The sequence below is a fragment of the Xiphophorus hellerii genome, chromosome 20 (assembly GCF_003331165.1).
Source record: "Xiphophorus hellerii strain 12219 chromosome 20, Xiphophorus_hellerii-4.1, whole genome shotgun sequence".
Taxonomy (NCBI): Eukaryota; Metazoa; Chordata; class Actinopteri; order Cyprinodontiformes; family Poeciliidae; genus Xiphophorus; species Xiphophorus hellerii.
The window spans coordinates 34315227-34330377 of NC_045691.1; the positions used below are offsets into that span (position 1 = coordinate 34315227).

The 15151-nt window shown below is 36.4% G+C and overlaps 1 protein-coding gene across 1 annotated transcript; it reads left to right on the top strand.

Moving 5' to 3' along the window:
- Positions 1-3515: 3515 nt before the first annotated feature.
- Positions 3516-12249, top strand: LOC116710136 (eukaryotic translation initiation factor 4E type 3). The gene is made up of 7 exons (XM_032548987.1): positions 3516-3839; positions 7354-7426; positions 8878-8972; positions 9110-9170; positions 9251-9317; positions 9413-9568; positions 10957-12249. Exons 1-7 carry the CDS (start codon positions 3655-3657, stop codon positions 11001-11003), a joined length of 684 nt encoding a protein of 227 aa, XP_032404878.1. The 5' UTR covers positions 3516-3654; the 3' UTR covers positions 11004-12249.
- Positions 12250-15151: the final 2902 nt, after the last annotated feature.

Below are 15151 nucleotides of genomic sequence, written 5' to 3' on the forward strand. Positions count from 1 at the left end.
GAATATTTTTAATTTGTCATGTCTGTAATCTGCCTTGCGACAGACTGGTGACCTGTCCAGGGTGACCCAGCCTCTCGCCCGAAACGTTCACTGGAGATAGGCACCATCAACCCCCCTGACCTCACCATGGTTTTGTTTTCATACCAATGTATTTATTTACGCTTTTTCATATTTTGTGTTCTGTTTCTTTGTTTTTATTTGTATTTTAAACTAACATTTTGTCTAATAAAACAAAAGACCATCATCAAATAATTTGTCCATTATCTGGAGTCCACATTGGATCAAAACAATGTAAAAACATGCAATACAAAATTATTAAAAATCATGCACAAATTAAAAACTCTAACATGACGCATACAAAATATAATACATTTCCACTGGGTGACAAACTGGTGGTGCTATGTCAAGTCTGGCTCTTATGACCCTCTTATTGTAGGGTTTGTAATCCAACTTTTGTCAAACAGCCCTCAGAACTCTAACAGCATCGCACAGCACATGAAAAATGGTGTCATTCCAATGTGTTGAATTCATAGCTCTTCTGTAAAATCGCCTACTACAATTTCCTTAAAACGCTGCATATGCAGGCCTTTTCAAGTTCTTTCACTTCTTGCTCTAAAGCTTGAATAAAACGCAGACATCTCTGGTGGCTGATAGATGATAAGCGCTAGCATCATGATGAATTATGAATATAGTGCATGAAACTGTTTACATCGGTCGCCTCCATAATTTTTAATGGCTTAAAACAGGTATGAATAAGCTTATTCATACCTGATTTTAATTTCCTTATTTAGTGGAAACAATTGTATTTTTTGACATTAGCAGAACATAACAAAAGATCAAATCAAACCAGTTGATTTGATCTTTATAGATCCAGGCTTGAGGACAAATGGGCGGCTTTTCTGTCAGGGTGGTAGGAAACCATAACACTGGTGTAACATAATTCAATGGACCAACAAAGATCCCTGTCTGCACATGTAGAGGTCGAGAAAATACAATAAAATTTCAGTGTTTGGAGAGTTTCAGTTCCTGAAAATCCTCAACGATAAATCAATTGTAGTGTCGAGTAGGTTTTGAATAAACATAAATGAGCTGATAGCTTTAAAAAATAGAATTTATAGTAATTTTTGGATCAAATCTCGCTCTCAGCATAAATTCTGTACTCTGAACTAGAGCTGCCATCATGTGACAAACTTCACCCACCGCTGCGGGGATAAGACGGCTCCCCTTTAACAGGCTCCATTCAGGTTTCAACGAGAGAATATCTGTTGGGTAAATAAACACACAGAGCTTCAGATAATGCAGAAGTTCGAAAACATCACAGATCCGAGACAAATGCTGGCATAAGTCAGGGAAACCATTACGTTATGGAAGTGCTTTTAAATTATGCGAACCGTGCAGCGGATCAAAGAATAAGGTTTCAAAGAATAAGCAACGTAACGCGGGCAAAAGAGAGGAAAAATGTTCACAAACAGCATCTGGCATTATATAACTGTAATTTGATTTTATGCAGTGGTTTTTTTTGTTTTTTTTTTAGAAACAAGTCTTTTGCAGAACCATGATCAGGAAACTGGAGCCTGAAGATATTGCTATAAGACGATGATTCACTCTGAGAAAGAAAAATATGTTTTGGTTTGGGCAAAGTGATCGTGAAGTCTTGTCTTGTGTTATTTGTAGTTATTATCCTTCTACTGTTCCACTCCCATTGATATTAGTTTAATTCTCATTTTTCATATATTCTATTCCACAAAATCTTGATTATTAGGTAAGACATTAAGGTGGAGTAATAGTCAATCACCACATTGCGTACATTTATATACTGATTAATCTTTGTCCAAATAAGAACATGTTACGTTTTATGACAATGAACAGAACACATAGCACAGGCAAAACAAAAGCAAAAATGATGCCTTTACTGAGTGAATTTAAGGACCTTTAGTGGACAAATCGTATCAAGATTGGCTATTTGGAAAATTCTCTGCTTTGGTTATGGTTTCAAAAGCTGCCCATAAACAATAACTGCAGTTTGAGAAGTTTATTGAATGATATGGTGATGCATTTATTGCCTTAAGTGGTTTTAATGCAATAGAGCTTTATACATCTAATTGTTTTCCTTCTGTGTCTATCTAGATGATACATAGCTGAATTTTACAGATAATACAACAGGTTGTTGTTTCTATCAAGCAATTCAATCATGCTTAAAAACTGACTGACTTTTGAAGAGGTTTATTCTGCAGTTCCGCAGTGTTGACTCACAAGGAGAATAATTCTGGGCATATATAATTTTATATAACAATTCTGGGTAGATATAATTCTGGATATATAATGATCATATACTGTAGATATACAGTACAGACCAAAAGTTTGGACATACCTTCTAATTCAATGGGTTTTCTTTATTTTCATGACTATTTTACAGGCAAGAAATCCCACTTATTAACCTGACAGGGCTCACCTATGAAGTGAAAACCATTTCAGGTGACTACCTCTTGAAGCTCATCAAGAAAATGCAGAGTGTGTGCAAAGCAGTAATCACAGCAAAAGGTTGCTACTTTGAAGAAACTAGAATATAAGGGGTATTTTCAGTTGTTTTACACTTTTTTGTTTAGTGCATATTTCCACATGTGTTATTCATAGTTTTGATGCCTTCAGTGTGAATCTACAATGTCAATAGTCATGAAAATAAAGGAAACTCATTGAATTAAAAGGTGTGTCCAAACTTTTGGTCTGTACTGTATATGATCATTGTCCAAAATGGTAAGAATCTGGGAAATTATCAAGATCTTATTTCCATTAAAATAACTTAAGTAAAGTCAAACCCTCTGATATATCAAACAAGGATATATGAAAACACACAAATCCTGGAAGAAGGAACATAGCTTTAATCCTCTCTTTATTGGACTCTCTTGCTACTTAATACAATTTAATGAATTAGAATATGCTGTATGGAGAGTTGTTAGATTACTAGTACCTTTTGAAAATGACTATCCTTAAGGTGGTAATAAACATAATTTTCATTAAACTTACATTTCTACATGATAAAATTTATTTTTATTGGTCTCATATTCTAATTTTAATGTCATATTTTCATTATGTAAGCAGAAATCATCATAATCAATATAAATAAAGGCTGGAAAACACTAGTATGTCTAATCTGTATAATATGTTTCACTTGTGATAAAATTCCTGAAATAAATGGACTTTTCAATAATGATCTGATTTGAATGGATCTGTAATGGACTTTGGAGTCAAGCCCAGGGTTCTTATTGCAGCTGCGTCACTGCACAGCCTTTCCGAAAGTAAAATATTATTATAAATGTTTGACATAGTAGCTCGACAAGTTTTAATGTACTAGCTTCCTAAGCGATGCATGTTGATTCTAAATTAGTGCCAGGAATTAGAAATATCTATGACATATTCATTTGGTAAAATAAAAAAAAAGTGGAAGACTGAGTCCTTGCTATTTTTATGTAGTCTTTGGGGTGGACCAACTGCGACGCTCCTACCGAATGACGTCAAGACGTTCGCAGTTGATGGGCGGAAAAGCGGTAGTGTGTTACTGTACTTGCAGATAAAGCTCAAACCAAAACCGGTTCGTCTTATCTGGAGGCTTTAACCAGAGCACAAAGCGAAGCCCTCGGTTCGTCTCCAGCGGTAATGGCGGTTCCCGCGGGTCAGACGGATGTCCAGATGGACAGAGGCGCCCTGAGCGACCAGACAGTCCCCTCTGAGGACAACATTGACATCGACGAGAAAGAGTTGGAAAACATCACAAAGAAACAGCGAGAAGGCGACACAATGACGCTGCCTCTTCACTCGCCCTGGACCTTTTGGCTCGACAGGTATCATTTAGAGTTTATTCGTCGTGTGTTTTTGTTAGGAGCCCCGGGACGAGCAGGGAAAACAGCAGGCAAGGCCACCGCTTTACAGGCCTCCAGGAGCGAAACGTAGCAGGAGAAATATTCGCCTTTAAGGCTTCTTCGACCATTTTTTTAGTTTCCTATCCCCAAACCCCTGCTATGTTGTGCAACTGAAGACTTTTACTTTTGTCTTGTCTATAGAAAAGGGTCCTACGCAGCACAGTGGAGCTGAAGGGGACCCCGTATTATCCCGCTGTCCATCTGAAGTTACTTTGCGTTATCCAGCAGGGGGACCGGGAAGATTTTGAGCTGAAATAGACTCTGTTGTCTTATATAAATAACGCAAGTTTTACTCATTTTTTACTTTGCTAAACCAGTACGTATTTTGTTGGAATGCTGTGTTGCCATATAAAGACTTACCTTAGCGTGAAGGGCCTTCCTTTTTTTATCCATTTTTTAAGGTCATAGTTATACATATTGCCATTTAGAGCTCACATGCTAATATGTATTGTAGGGATGGGTAATATGGACTTAAATTTTTATGATACCTTGTGGTTCTATTGTGATAACAATTTAAATGGCTGACTGACTGACAGCAATCACATTACCACAAACAAATACTGCTCTTGAAAAACATTATTTGTAATAAGGATCTTTTGAACAACACTTGAATAAAAAGTGGGATTTATATCAGTATTAAGAGGAATTTACTGTGACATCGATAAATCAAAAATCTTAAAAGAAATTTATCACAATAAATGATTATAGGTACAATAAATGCTCACCCTTGATATATTTGAGTATGTTAATGAAATTTTGAGAGTAGAAGAAGATTGTCCTGACTTTAGTTCATACCTCTTAGTAAGGACTGAAGTAGACATAGAACAGCATGACATTGATAAAGTATGTCACTTTTGAGTAAATGTGCCGTGACATAATGGTATTTAGCAATAAACTTAAAAATAAAGATTTGAACTTTGTTTAATAATAAAGCCATACTAGTATGATTTTATTCTTGTAATATGACCTTATTCTCCTTATGACACAACTGTATTCTTGTGTTGTTACTAGGCCTGTTGCAATAAGCAGTAAATCAATTGATGGCATGATAAATTAGAACAAGCTCAATAATTTCCAATTGCGTGATTTATTGTTTTTCTCTTTATTCTCTTTCTACCAAAGATTAAGTGAGAAAAGTATTCAGTCTGATGCTTCAACCTCAACTAACCCTTTTTTGAAGGACAGTTTTGTTTACAGAGACTTCATAATTCAATTTTTGTGTTTTGGTTATTTATTTTGGATGTTTAAAATATTTTCCAGTTCCTGTGTTAATGTTCATTAGAATTAAGTGAGAATGAGTTCTTGCATTACTATGCCATTTCTATTAAATCACTTGGAAACGGTCTCAAAACAAAGACAATTTATTGCGATAACTTCTGGGACAATTTATCATCCAACAAAAAGTGTTATTGTGTTAGGCCTCCTTACAACATTATTCTCATAATAAAAAAAACAAACAAACAGAATTTTAACAGGCTGGCCTAAATACGCTGTCATATTCAAGCAGAGTTTAGGTTAATTATTTGTACTAAATCTATAAAATTGAGACAAAAAAGTAAGGATTGTTAATAATAAATGTCCATAAACATTTTGAACAGCTCTTTTTTTCAAGCAAAAGAAAACAAAACCTTGAATGCTTTGTTTCTGCTAGTGCTAACTTAAAAAAAAGAAATTATGCTAAAGTGAAAATAATGGAATGGATGCTGTTGACTGTTGTATACACTCACTGACCACTTTATTAGGTGCACCTGTCCAAATGTTCATTAACGCAAATGTCGATTCAGCCAATCACATGGCAGCAACTCAATGCATTTAGGCATGTAGACATGGCCAAGATGATATGCTGCAGTTCAAACTCTGAACCGAGCATCAGAATGGGGAAGAAAGTAGATTTAAGAGACTCTGAATGTGGCATGGCTGTTGGTGCCAGATGGGTTGGTCTGAGTATTTCACAAACTGCTAATCTACTGGGATTTTCATGCACAGTCATCTCTAGGGTTTACAGAGAATGGTCCGATAAAGAGAAAATATCCTTTGAGTGGCAGTTCTGTGGGCACAAATGCCTTGTTGATGCCAGAGGTCAGAGGAGAATGGCCAGGCTGGTTCCAGCTGATAGAACAGCAACAATAACTCAAATAACCACAACCGAGGTATGCAGAAAAGGATCTCTGAATGCACAACACATCGAACCTTGAGGTGGACGAGCTACAGCAGCAGAAGACCACACCAGGTGCCACTCCTGTCAGCTAAGAACAGGAAACTGAGGCTACAATTCACACAGACTCACCAAAAATGGACAATAGAAGATTGGAAAAAAGTTGCCTGTTCTGATGAGTCTCAATTTCTGCTGCAACATTTGGATGGTAGGGTCAGAATTTGGCATCAGTAACATGAAAGCATGGATCCATCCTGCCTTGTATCCACGGTTCAGGCTGGTGGTGGTAAAATGGTGTGGGGGATATTTTCCTGGCAAACTTTGGGTCCATTAGTACTAATTGAGCATCGTATCAATGCCACCTCAGTATTGTTGCTGACCATGTCCATCCCTTTATGACCACAGTGTACCCATCTTGTGATGGCTACTTCCAGCAGGATAACGCCCCATGTCATAAATCATGTGAATCATCTCAGACTGGTTTCTTGAACACATCGATGAGCTCACTGAACTCAGTGGCCTCCACAGTTAACAGAACTCAATCCAATAGAGCCCCTTTGGGATGTGGTGGAATGAGAGATTCGAATCATGGATGTGCAGCCGACAAATCTGGAGCAACTGTGTGATGCTGTCATGACAATATGACCAGACTCTGAGGAATGTTTCCAGTACCTTGTTGAATCTATGCCACAATGGTTTAAGGCAAAAAGGGGGTCCAACCTTGTGTAAGCAAGGCATACCTAATAAAGTGAGTGAGTGTATATTGCAGTCCTTCAGGGATCTGTATTCAGACTTGTTCTGATTCTACTTTTTTCACATTAGCTGAATGGAGAAAACACATTTTAGCAGCCTTTAAACCAGATGGACTTAAGGAGTTTGCTTAACCAGTCAATGTTATTATAAAATTAATCTAAATCTCTGACCTGAAACTAATTTCTTCCTCTCAACACATATTTCAGAATTAAGATCCGTGGGGTCAGAACATCAAATTGGAGGCTGTTAGTCTTTTATTTCCTCTGGTTAGTCTATTACTGTCCCCAGAAAAAAATCTAGTTAAATTCAGCAGCAATACTCTCAAACTGACCAACCATTGCAATTGTTTTAGTTTCTCTGCACTGGTGTTTTTAGAATTCAAAGATGACAGACTATATTTACTCCTGAGCATATTACTGATTATCTATAGACATCCTGGGTTGCAGAAAGAATACTTCTCTCCTTCTCTGTTCCTCCATTGCAGCTGAAACAGATATTTTATTTATTTTTTTGTCCTTGTCGTTCCAGGTCATTACCAGGGACGACAGCTGCGGAGTGTGAATCCAACCTAAAGAAGATCTACACTGTGCAAACTGTTCAGGTGAGACTTAAAGAACTCAGTCCTCTAAAGAGGAAAGAGATCAGGAGTACGACTGGACTGACTGACTCGTTTAGGAAAAGACACCCTGATGGGAGGGACTGACCAGTCCCCAAGCATACTGGGCTGCAGTCAGCTGACTGGACGAGATGATGGGTGCTACTGGTCGGTAGTCATTGAGACTGCTAATGTTCTTTATTTGCGGAGGGATGATGGTGGAGGACCTTAAGCATGGTGGGGTGGAGCACTAGGTGAGGGATTAGTTATAGATGCTGGTAAAAGCTAAGAATCAATAAACCCATTTTCACAGTGTGTGAACATGGCTCAATTTACCAAAAGTTACCAAAACACAAGACAGAAACTTCCGTAAATTCAACAGCTCCTCCGTAGACCCCCACAATGACACCAGGAGAGAGAAAAAACATAGATACACATGTTGGATATTTCCTGTTGTGACATTGCCAAGGTTTGGCTTTGTTGAACGAAGTCGAGCAGAAGCTGCAGTCAGATAATGGAGTGTGATTTTTAAAGCTGTATTTGCACACAACCAAGTCAACTGGAATGTGAGGTTCCAGGAAGGCCCGCTTCATATTGAAATCAAGCTTGAAAAATTCTGGAAAACTCTGCACCTGACAGCTGGGCTCGCCTTTGATATTTATGTGTGGAGAAACAAACAGCTTGTGACATACTTTCATACTTTTAGTGTGTGCTGCTAGCTAGCTTCACATTGATATGCTCTGATTATAAATGTACAGAATCACTGGAAACTAAACTTGATGGAAATTTGCACAGTTTTATGACATAAACAAAATGAGACTTTACCCTCCTTACCTGCAATAATCATAAAATTTGTTACAGGATGGCTCAATCTTTCCTCTTGCAGACATGGCATTTAATTTAAAGCTTTATTGAGAAGACTTCAGCAACAATGTTTTCAGTTTTTTGCTTAAAGTTTAATTGGTTCCCAGAAAAAAAATAACAAAGAATTCAGACTTTTCATTTTAGGGAAATAAAAGTGGTCCTAATACCTTTTCTGCAGGACGTTTCATTGCACTTATGTCTTTGCATGAGTTGATTACCATGCTCTAAAAGTTAGGATTTCAGATTTGCTAAAAATATTTATTTATACATATCATTCAGTTTAAAACCCTTTTAAATGGTCCCAAAAGAAGTTGCTGGAGTGACAGGAGCAGTGAAGATTATTTTTTCGAAAGCTCTGGCTCTGAAAGTCTAAAAAAATCTTAAACATGTTTGTCATATTTAGAGATTGTTAAAGACTCTGAAGTGTAGAAACAGCCACAGGGCATATGGATGGAAAAATGTGATTCTGTGACATTAAGACAAAGTTTGTCCAGCAGAGTGCGCTGCTGTACAAGTCACAAGATCAGAGTTTGACTATGAAAAATCCAGAACTGATATTAATTTATTGATTTTATTTGGTTTTATGCTTGAAGATGTTTTGGAGTGTGTATAACAACATCCCTCCTGTCACCGCCCTGCCTTTGAGATGTAGCTACCACTTAATGCGTGGTGAAAGGAGGCCACTATGGTGAGTCACATAGTATTAACGACATCAGCAGCTTCTTACAGTGACTAACCTGTTTTTAATTATGTAAAAATGACATATTTAGCTAAAATTGCAATCTCTCAGTTGGGATTTTTGACTTTGATCTTCTACATCACCAGGGAGGAAGAAAGCAACGCAAAAGGAGGGGTATGGAAAATGAAAATCCCAAAAGAAAACAGTGTAAGCGCTGTCCATCGTTTACCTACTTTTCTTCTCCTAAAAGTAATGTATTAGTGATGAGTTTCTGCTTTATGTCTCAGTCTACAGTTTGGAAAGAGTTGTTACTTGCTACTATCGGGGAACAGTTTGCAGATTACTGCACATCAGGTACAGTAGGATAATTTAATAAATTAAAACAAGATGAAAGATGTTTAGTTTGATCCTTTGCGAACAGTTTCCTGTTTTTCTCTTCCATTTTTCAGATGATGAGATTGTCGGCGTCAGTGTTAGTGTTCGAGATCGGGAGGATGTTGTACAAATATGGAACAGAGATGCAACGCTTGCCGACAAAGCGAGTATTTTGGGGAAAGTCTATGAGCTGCTCCCATATATATCATTTAAAGCAGTTTTTTATAAGCGTAAGTGTGTATATATATACATGTATAAATGTATATGCTTATATTTATATAAATAATTTTTTTTCTTCAAGTTGTGCGAAAAATGCGTTGGCAAATAAAATTGTTAAGAGGCTTGCCTAGCTAATTCGCTATAATTCAATAGTCCTTCAAATCAAATCTTTGGTTTGTGCACATGGTCTTCGCTAAAAAAAAGCTTATTCTGACGACGGCTTTACAATGATCCGTAAATATTTGTTTCTGTGAAAAGAGGTGATGTCACACTGTGAGAGGAAGAGCCGTTTGTATAGCACAGCTCTGCCAATACACAGGATTTCACAATAATTTCAAAACTTAAGATAAAATTATGATTAAGTTGACATTTTAAACTGTCTTTAACATCGTATGTTAGTATATAGGTATAGTTATAATTAGCATAAGATTTACATTTTTTCATTTTTACCTTCTCAACAACAAACACAATGTTTTAAAGAAACTAGCCAAGCAGTTTGATTTCTCAAAAAAAAGGATGTGTAAGACACTGTGAATCCAAAACATAAAAATGGTTGTTTGCCTGATTTAAAAAGCAAAAATAAAACAATATTGTACACATTTTTTAATTTCATCAACAAGAAGAGAGTATAGCTCACTCCTGCTTTATTTTGCCCTTTTTAATAAGAGGGAGTGCCTTGGTCTGTTCTTTAGTAAATGTAACTGGTTGTTGTGTTTTACTATAAAATGAAATTAAAAACAGGACTGATAATGAATGTCGCATAGTGTAGTGTACAGTTTTAATAAAATATTTCTTTCTAAATGTCTCCCATAAGTGAAACTTACATCCTAGCACTTTTTTAAAGTGTATCTAAAAACTTTGTCCAATTTTGGGCAGATGGGCCACCTGAAATCGTTTTGAGATCTGCAAATGGCCCCTGAGCTGCACTTTCAAGACTCTTGCCCTAATTAAAGTGGCAGCCTATGAATGAACAGCCAACATTCCTCCATAGAAAACATAATGTTGTCCTTCCTCTCACTTAATACTGACTGTTCTTCCCTCAGAGTTTTGTCGATCTAACTGTGCTGAATTGTGGTGCGTTCAGTGACCAGACAAACATGATTATTTTACCCCATCAAGTTTGCTGATTCCTGTTGCTGGCTGACTTTTTACCCCATTTGAGACATTGACCGATATTTTTTCTTTCATGTCCTGACACTTAAACCTGCTTGATATACAAATTGTTTAAAAAATCCCCCTTAAACGCTGACTCAAGAAGCTTCATCTCTATTGCTAACATTTTGAAAATCCTGGCCTTGCGGTTGTTTCTTTCAGCACCTGGAACTTTCCATGCCCTTCACGTTGAGTAATCTTTGTCAGGCAGATGTCTAATGAAATGAAATTGCTCTGTCTCTTTCAGCTCATATGGATCATCATGCCTTTGAGGGAGGACGTTCAAGACATTAGATTGTGAAGCACTTTAAATAAAAAACAAAACCCAGAACTCTGCACCTGCCTTCACGGAAGGCAATGTCCACAACTTAGTTAAGGATAGTATTTTTTTTTTTTGCTTTCAATGACGAGAGGTTATCAATATATTTTTATATCTTTTAATGATTGCTGCCTTGTTTTAATCATAATATGGGTCCTGAAGCTCTGAAGGGTTCAGAGATTGTAAACTGTGTAAATCTCATCCATAATGCATTAAGTAGTGAGGGTGGCGATTTCCTGTTCTGCTAGAAGTGTACTGGGACCACTCGTCATTCCTGGTGCAGACTACAAGTCACATTCAATATCTTAGAATATTGCTGAAAATTTTAACTTGTTGAATATGACTATTAGCTGCACCAATTAGTATGTTTTTAACTGCGATTTGCTGCTTTCCCATCATGATCCATTCAGCTTTTTCAGTGCCAAAGCGCTCTTCTGCTGTTTTTAAGATGTTTTTGTTGTTCCAAGTATTTTGTTTTTTGTCTGTTTTGGGTTTTATCGTCACAGATGGAGTGAATGTAATATTTTCTTTCTTAAACAGTGTGAACTTTAAACTGGAAAATGTTGCACATGTTCGTCCACCCATCGTAAAGCCATCGTAAAGGATCAAAGAGAAGTCCAGCATGGATGTGGCCATAATTATTTTTAAACGTTATTTTTATGGGCGAAAAAAAAAAGTGCTGTAAAAGTATCAGGGAATGTTTTAATATTAGTTTTTCCTCAAGCTTCAGGATTCAATATTCTTTTTAATTGAGCTCCGAAGTGAAGTTACTGATTGTTAGATAATGAGATAATGCCACACATTTTTCTCCCTTCGCACCTGCCGCTACATGTTTCCACTGACAGTAAATCTTCTAGTTTTCTTTCTGCCTTCTAGGTCAGTGATTATGTGTAGGTCATACTGTTCTCATGTTCTAGTGGTTTGAAGATGGATTATGCTTTATGAAGGTTGAGTGAGTACCTGAGTTTTTATGTAGACTGCTGCTTAGAGGGATAAAAAGAAAACTAGATCGGCTCTCATCCATGCAATATGCATCTTTTAACAACAACTTCAAGTTGTTTTTGATTAAGTATACATTTAAGTTATCTTGCATGTTTTGTCACATCACCTTTGTAGTTAATCTCATGTCAGGTTGATAGTTTTAAAAAGGATCTTTGTTTCCCTCTGTGAAGTCTTTTTGCAGTGACATGGACAGATCAAATAAAACGGAGCTGAAAAATATTTTCTTTGGAGTTTTTCTTCTCACTGAGAACACTAAGAACACTGAGCAAAATTATTTTACCACCTTTTCTGTTTCCTCTGTAACAGAATTAAAAAGTACACATTGTAAACGTAAACTACATATTTTTACAAGTATGGTTTGATTTGCAACATTTAGGATCCAAAACTTTGAAATCAAAAACTTGATGCAATCGGCTAGACTTCCCTAGATAGATCACACTTAGATCAACTGAATTTGACTATTCAGAAATATGTGGATTAAATTTTTTTTCTTGATTTGATTGTTATATGGTTGGGTTGTATAAGCAGGTATTTAGTCTGGCTGTAAGTCTAACTCATTTCTGGTGAGAGTTGGACCCTGACAACCAAGGTTTCCCTTTGTCACTGATTCTGCTTATAACTTTAATGAACAGAATCTCTAGGCTCAGTCAATCTCTGAATCAGAGACTTGTCAGAATCAGGTCTCTGATTCTGACAACAAAATCAGAGACTTGATTTTGTGGTCTCTGCCTTTTACAGATGATGTGGTTCTGTTGGCTTTGTCAGACTGATTTCCAGTAGGGGTGCACCGATTGCAGTAGCCACCAGGTTACAGTTTTCGGGTCAGATTACCTATCTTTAACCTGCCATTTTCAATTTCGGTCAATACTGATGTCTTTTATCTAAAAAGTAGCTAAGATAGCAAGAAAGTTATTAAATTGGCAACAGTGAGGTGACCATAGTTAACTACAAACATGCAGATAGGACCTGGTCGGTCAAACCTCTCTCACAGCAGGGAAATAGAGGACAGTAGTTGATTTTTAGACAATTGTTGAAGTACATGAGATCAGTAGATAAGATTTGTTTCACAAGTGTCAGGTCGATCAGCATTCTCCCAATATTAAGAAAATCACGGCTGATTCATCGGCGTCCCCTAATCTCCAGGTTTCTCTTAAGAAGTTTGCGGCTGAGATGAAAATCAGCACCCAAACTGGACCAAACAGGATAGAAGTGACTTTATTAAGTTGAAGTCTACATCCAGCATGCTCCATTCTTATTGGAACTCCTGGTAAGTGATTTTGGCAAAAAAAAAAAAAAAAATTACTTTTGGCCAGATAGTCCCTTTCCTTTATTTTAGGAAAGGGACTATATTGAATTTTTATACTGCAGTAGAATAAGTACACATTTTAGAAATAGAATACTGCTAGTGAAATTTTCCCAAAGCATGTTTGATCCATGTCTGTGTTTGACAACTTCTGTCCTAAAATGAATGAATGGTTCATGTGTAATTCTCAAATAATTACATTATTTGTTGAAGACCCACATTTTAAGATGCTTTGTTCAAATAAAACCTCCTAAAGTTGTTCTTGAACAAAAGGTGGCTCGAAATAGAGTTAGTTTAAGATTGTGCACACTTAAGGCATTCAGCTTATTGTAGAGTTTATTTTAAGATTTGGATCAAACAGATTAATTTAACTGATTAATCAGAGATATATGCCACAAAAAAGTAGAAAAATATTCTGAAATTACTTATGGTCTTACTTTTTACAACTACAAAACATGGCATTTTAATAGGGATGTATATACTTCTTTATCCACTTTGCTAACAACTAAACTGAGCTAACCACTAGCTGGTTTCCGATACTTTGCCTCTTTTACTCGTCATTATTGAACTTCTGGCAGGCATTCTCTTCTCGTCACACCGTGAATGCCACAGCCTTCGGCAGCAGAACAGCATTTAAACCCCCACCACCAACACTCCTCGTTGGAAATCAAGAGCAGCTCCTGTTCATTAGCTTAATTACCTAATTAACAGGAAGCTAATTACCCTGTTGTGTGCACACAAAATATGAAGAGGGTGTTATGCAATGGATGATGATCCACAATTAATTTGTGACCACACTCCATCAAGTCGGGATCCTAATCCACCCAGCACATCAGTGGCGTGACACATAAACAACACCGTAATAAATTCAGAGTCGACTCCTGGGCGCCTCTGATCCCTATTGACATGTAGATCGAGCCACTGAACAATTAGTCGTAAATTAGATTATTCTTTCAACTTGTTTTCTGAAGCAGTTCACTCATTGTTCTTTTCGTTCATTATAACAGACATGTTAGCAGCTTAATGAGAAACACGGTGACAGCACAATATGGAGAGTAAAGGATATCATACAAGAATATCACAGGTAAATACTTTAAATGCAAAAAGTTTCTTCCCCTATTTTTTTCAGATATATTTCCCACAAAGCTAAAATTTAACACAAGATTCATTAGAGTCAAACCTAAAAAGGTTAAATACAAATTCTAACAGAATCTTATTTTATCCAATTATGATCCACTCTGCTGTATCTTCAAAAAAGACAAAAATTAATTATAGATTTAAGAATTATAAAAAAAAAAAAAAAAAACCCATACACACTCACTCAGTATTCTATAGGTTTGGTGTAGTCTTTATTGCAATAACACAAATATGAGCCACATCAAAATTGTTTTACTTTTTTGTACAAAAACCTTTAAACTTTTCACATTTTGTCTTAATACATCCAAGAATCTAGATGTAATTTATTGACATTTTATGTGACACAATGTAATATAGAACTGAGAAGTGGAAGGAATACAGTATATGATTTTCATGTTGTTTAACAAATAAAACTTTGAAGTGTGGTGTGTATCCTGTTTTCAGCACTCCTGAACCAATCACTACCTTCTAGAACCATTTTCTGTTGAAATTACAGCTGCAAGTTTTTGCACATTGAATCCTTCACCTGCTCTTATCCACAAAATAATTCAAACTCAATCAGAATGGATGAAGAACATATGTAAATAGCAATTTGCCATAAATGGTAAGATGGAAAAAAACAAGCAAGAAAAAAATAAAGCAGCAAAATAAAATAATAAACTAAAATCTTAGGGATTAAGT

Bases quoted from the DNA above. Each gene is read 5' to 3' on its own strand.
- LOC116710136 (XM_032548987.1), top strand. From the start codon at position 3,655: ATGGCGGTTCCCGCGGGTCAGACGGATGTCCAGATGGACAGAGGCGCC. The intron at 7,427-8,877 runs GTGAGACTTAAA...TTATGCTTGAAG, and splicing joins ACACTGTGCAAACTGTTCAG to ATGTTTTGGAGTGTGTATAA. The intron at 8,973-9,109 runs GTGAGTCACATA...CTACATCACCAG, and splicing joins GGTGAAAGGAGGCCACTATG to GGAGGAAGAAAGCAACGCAA.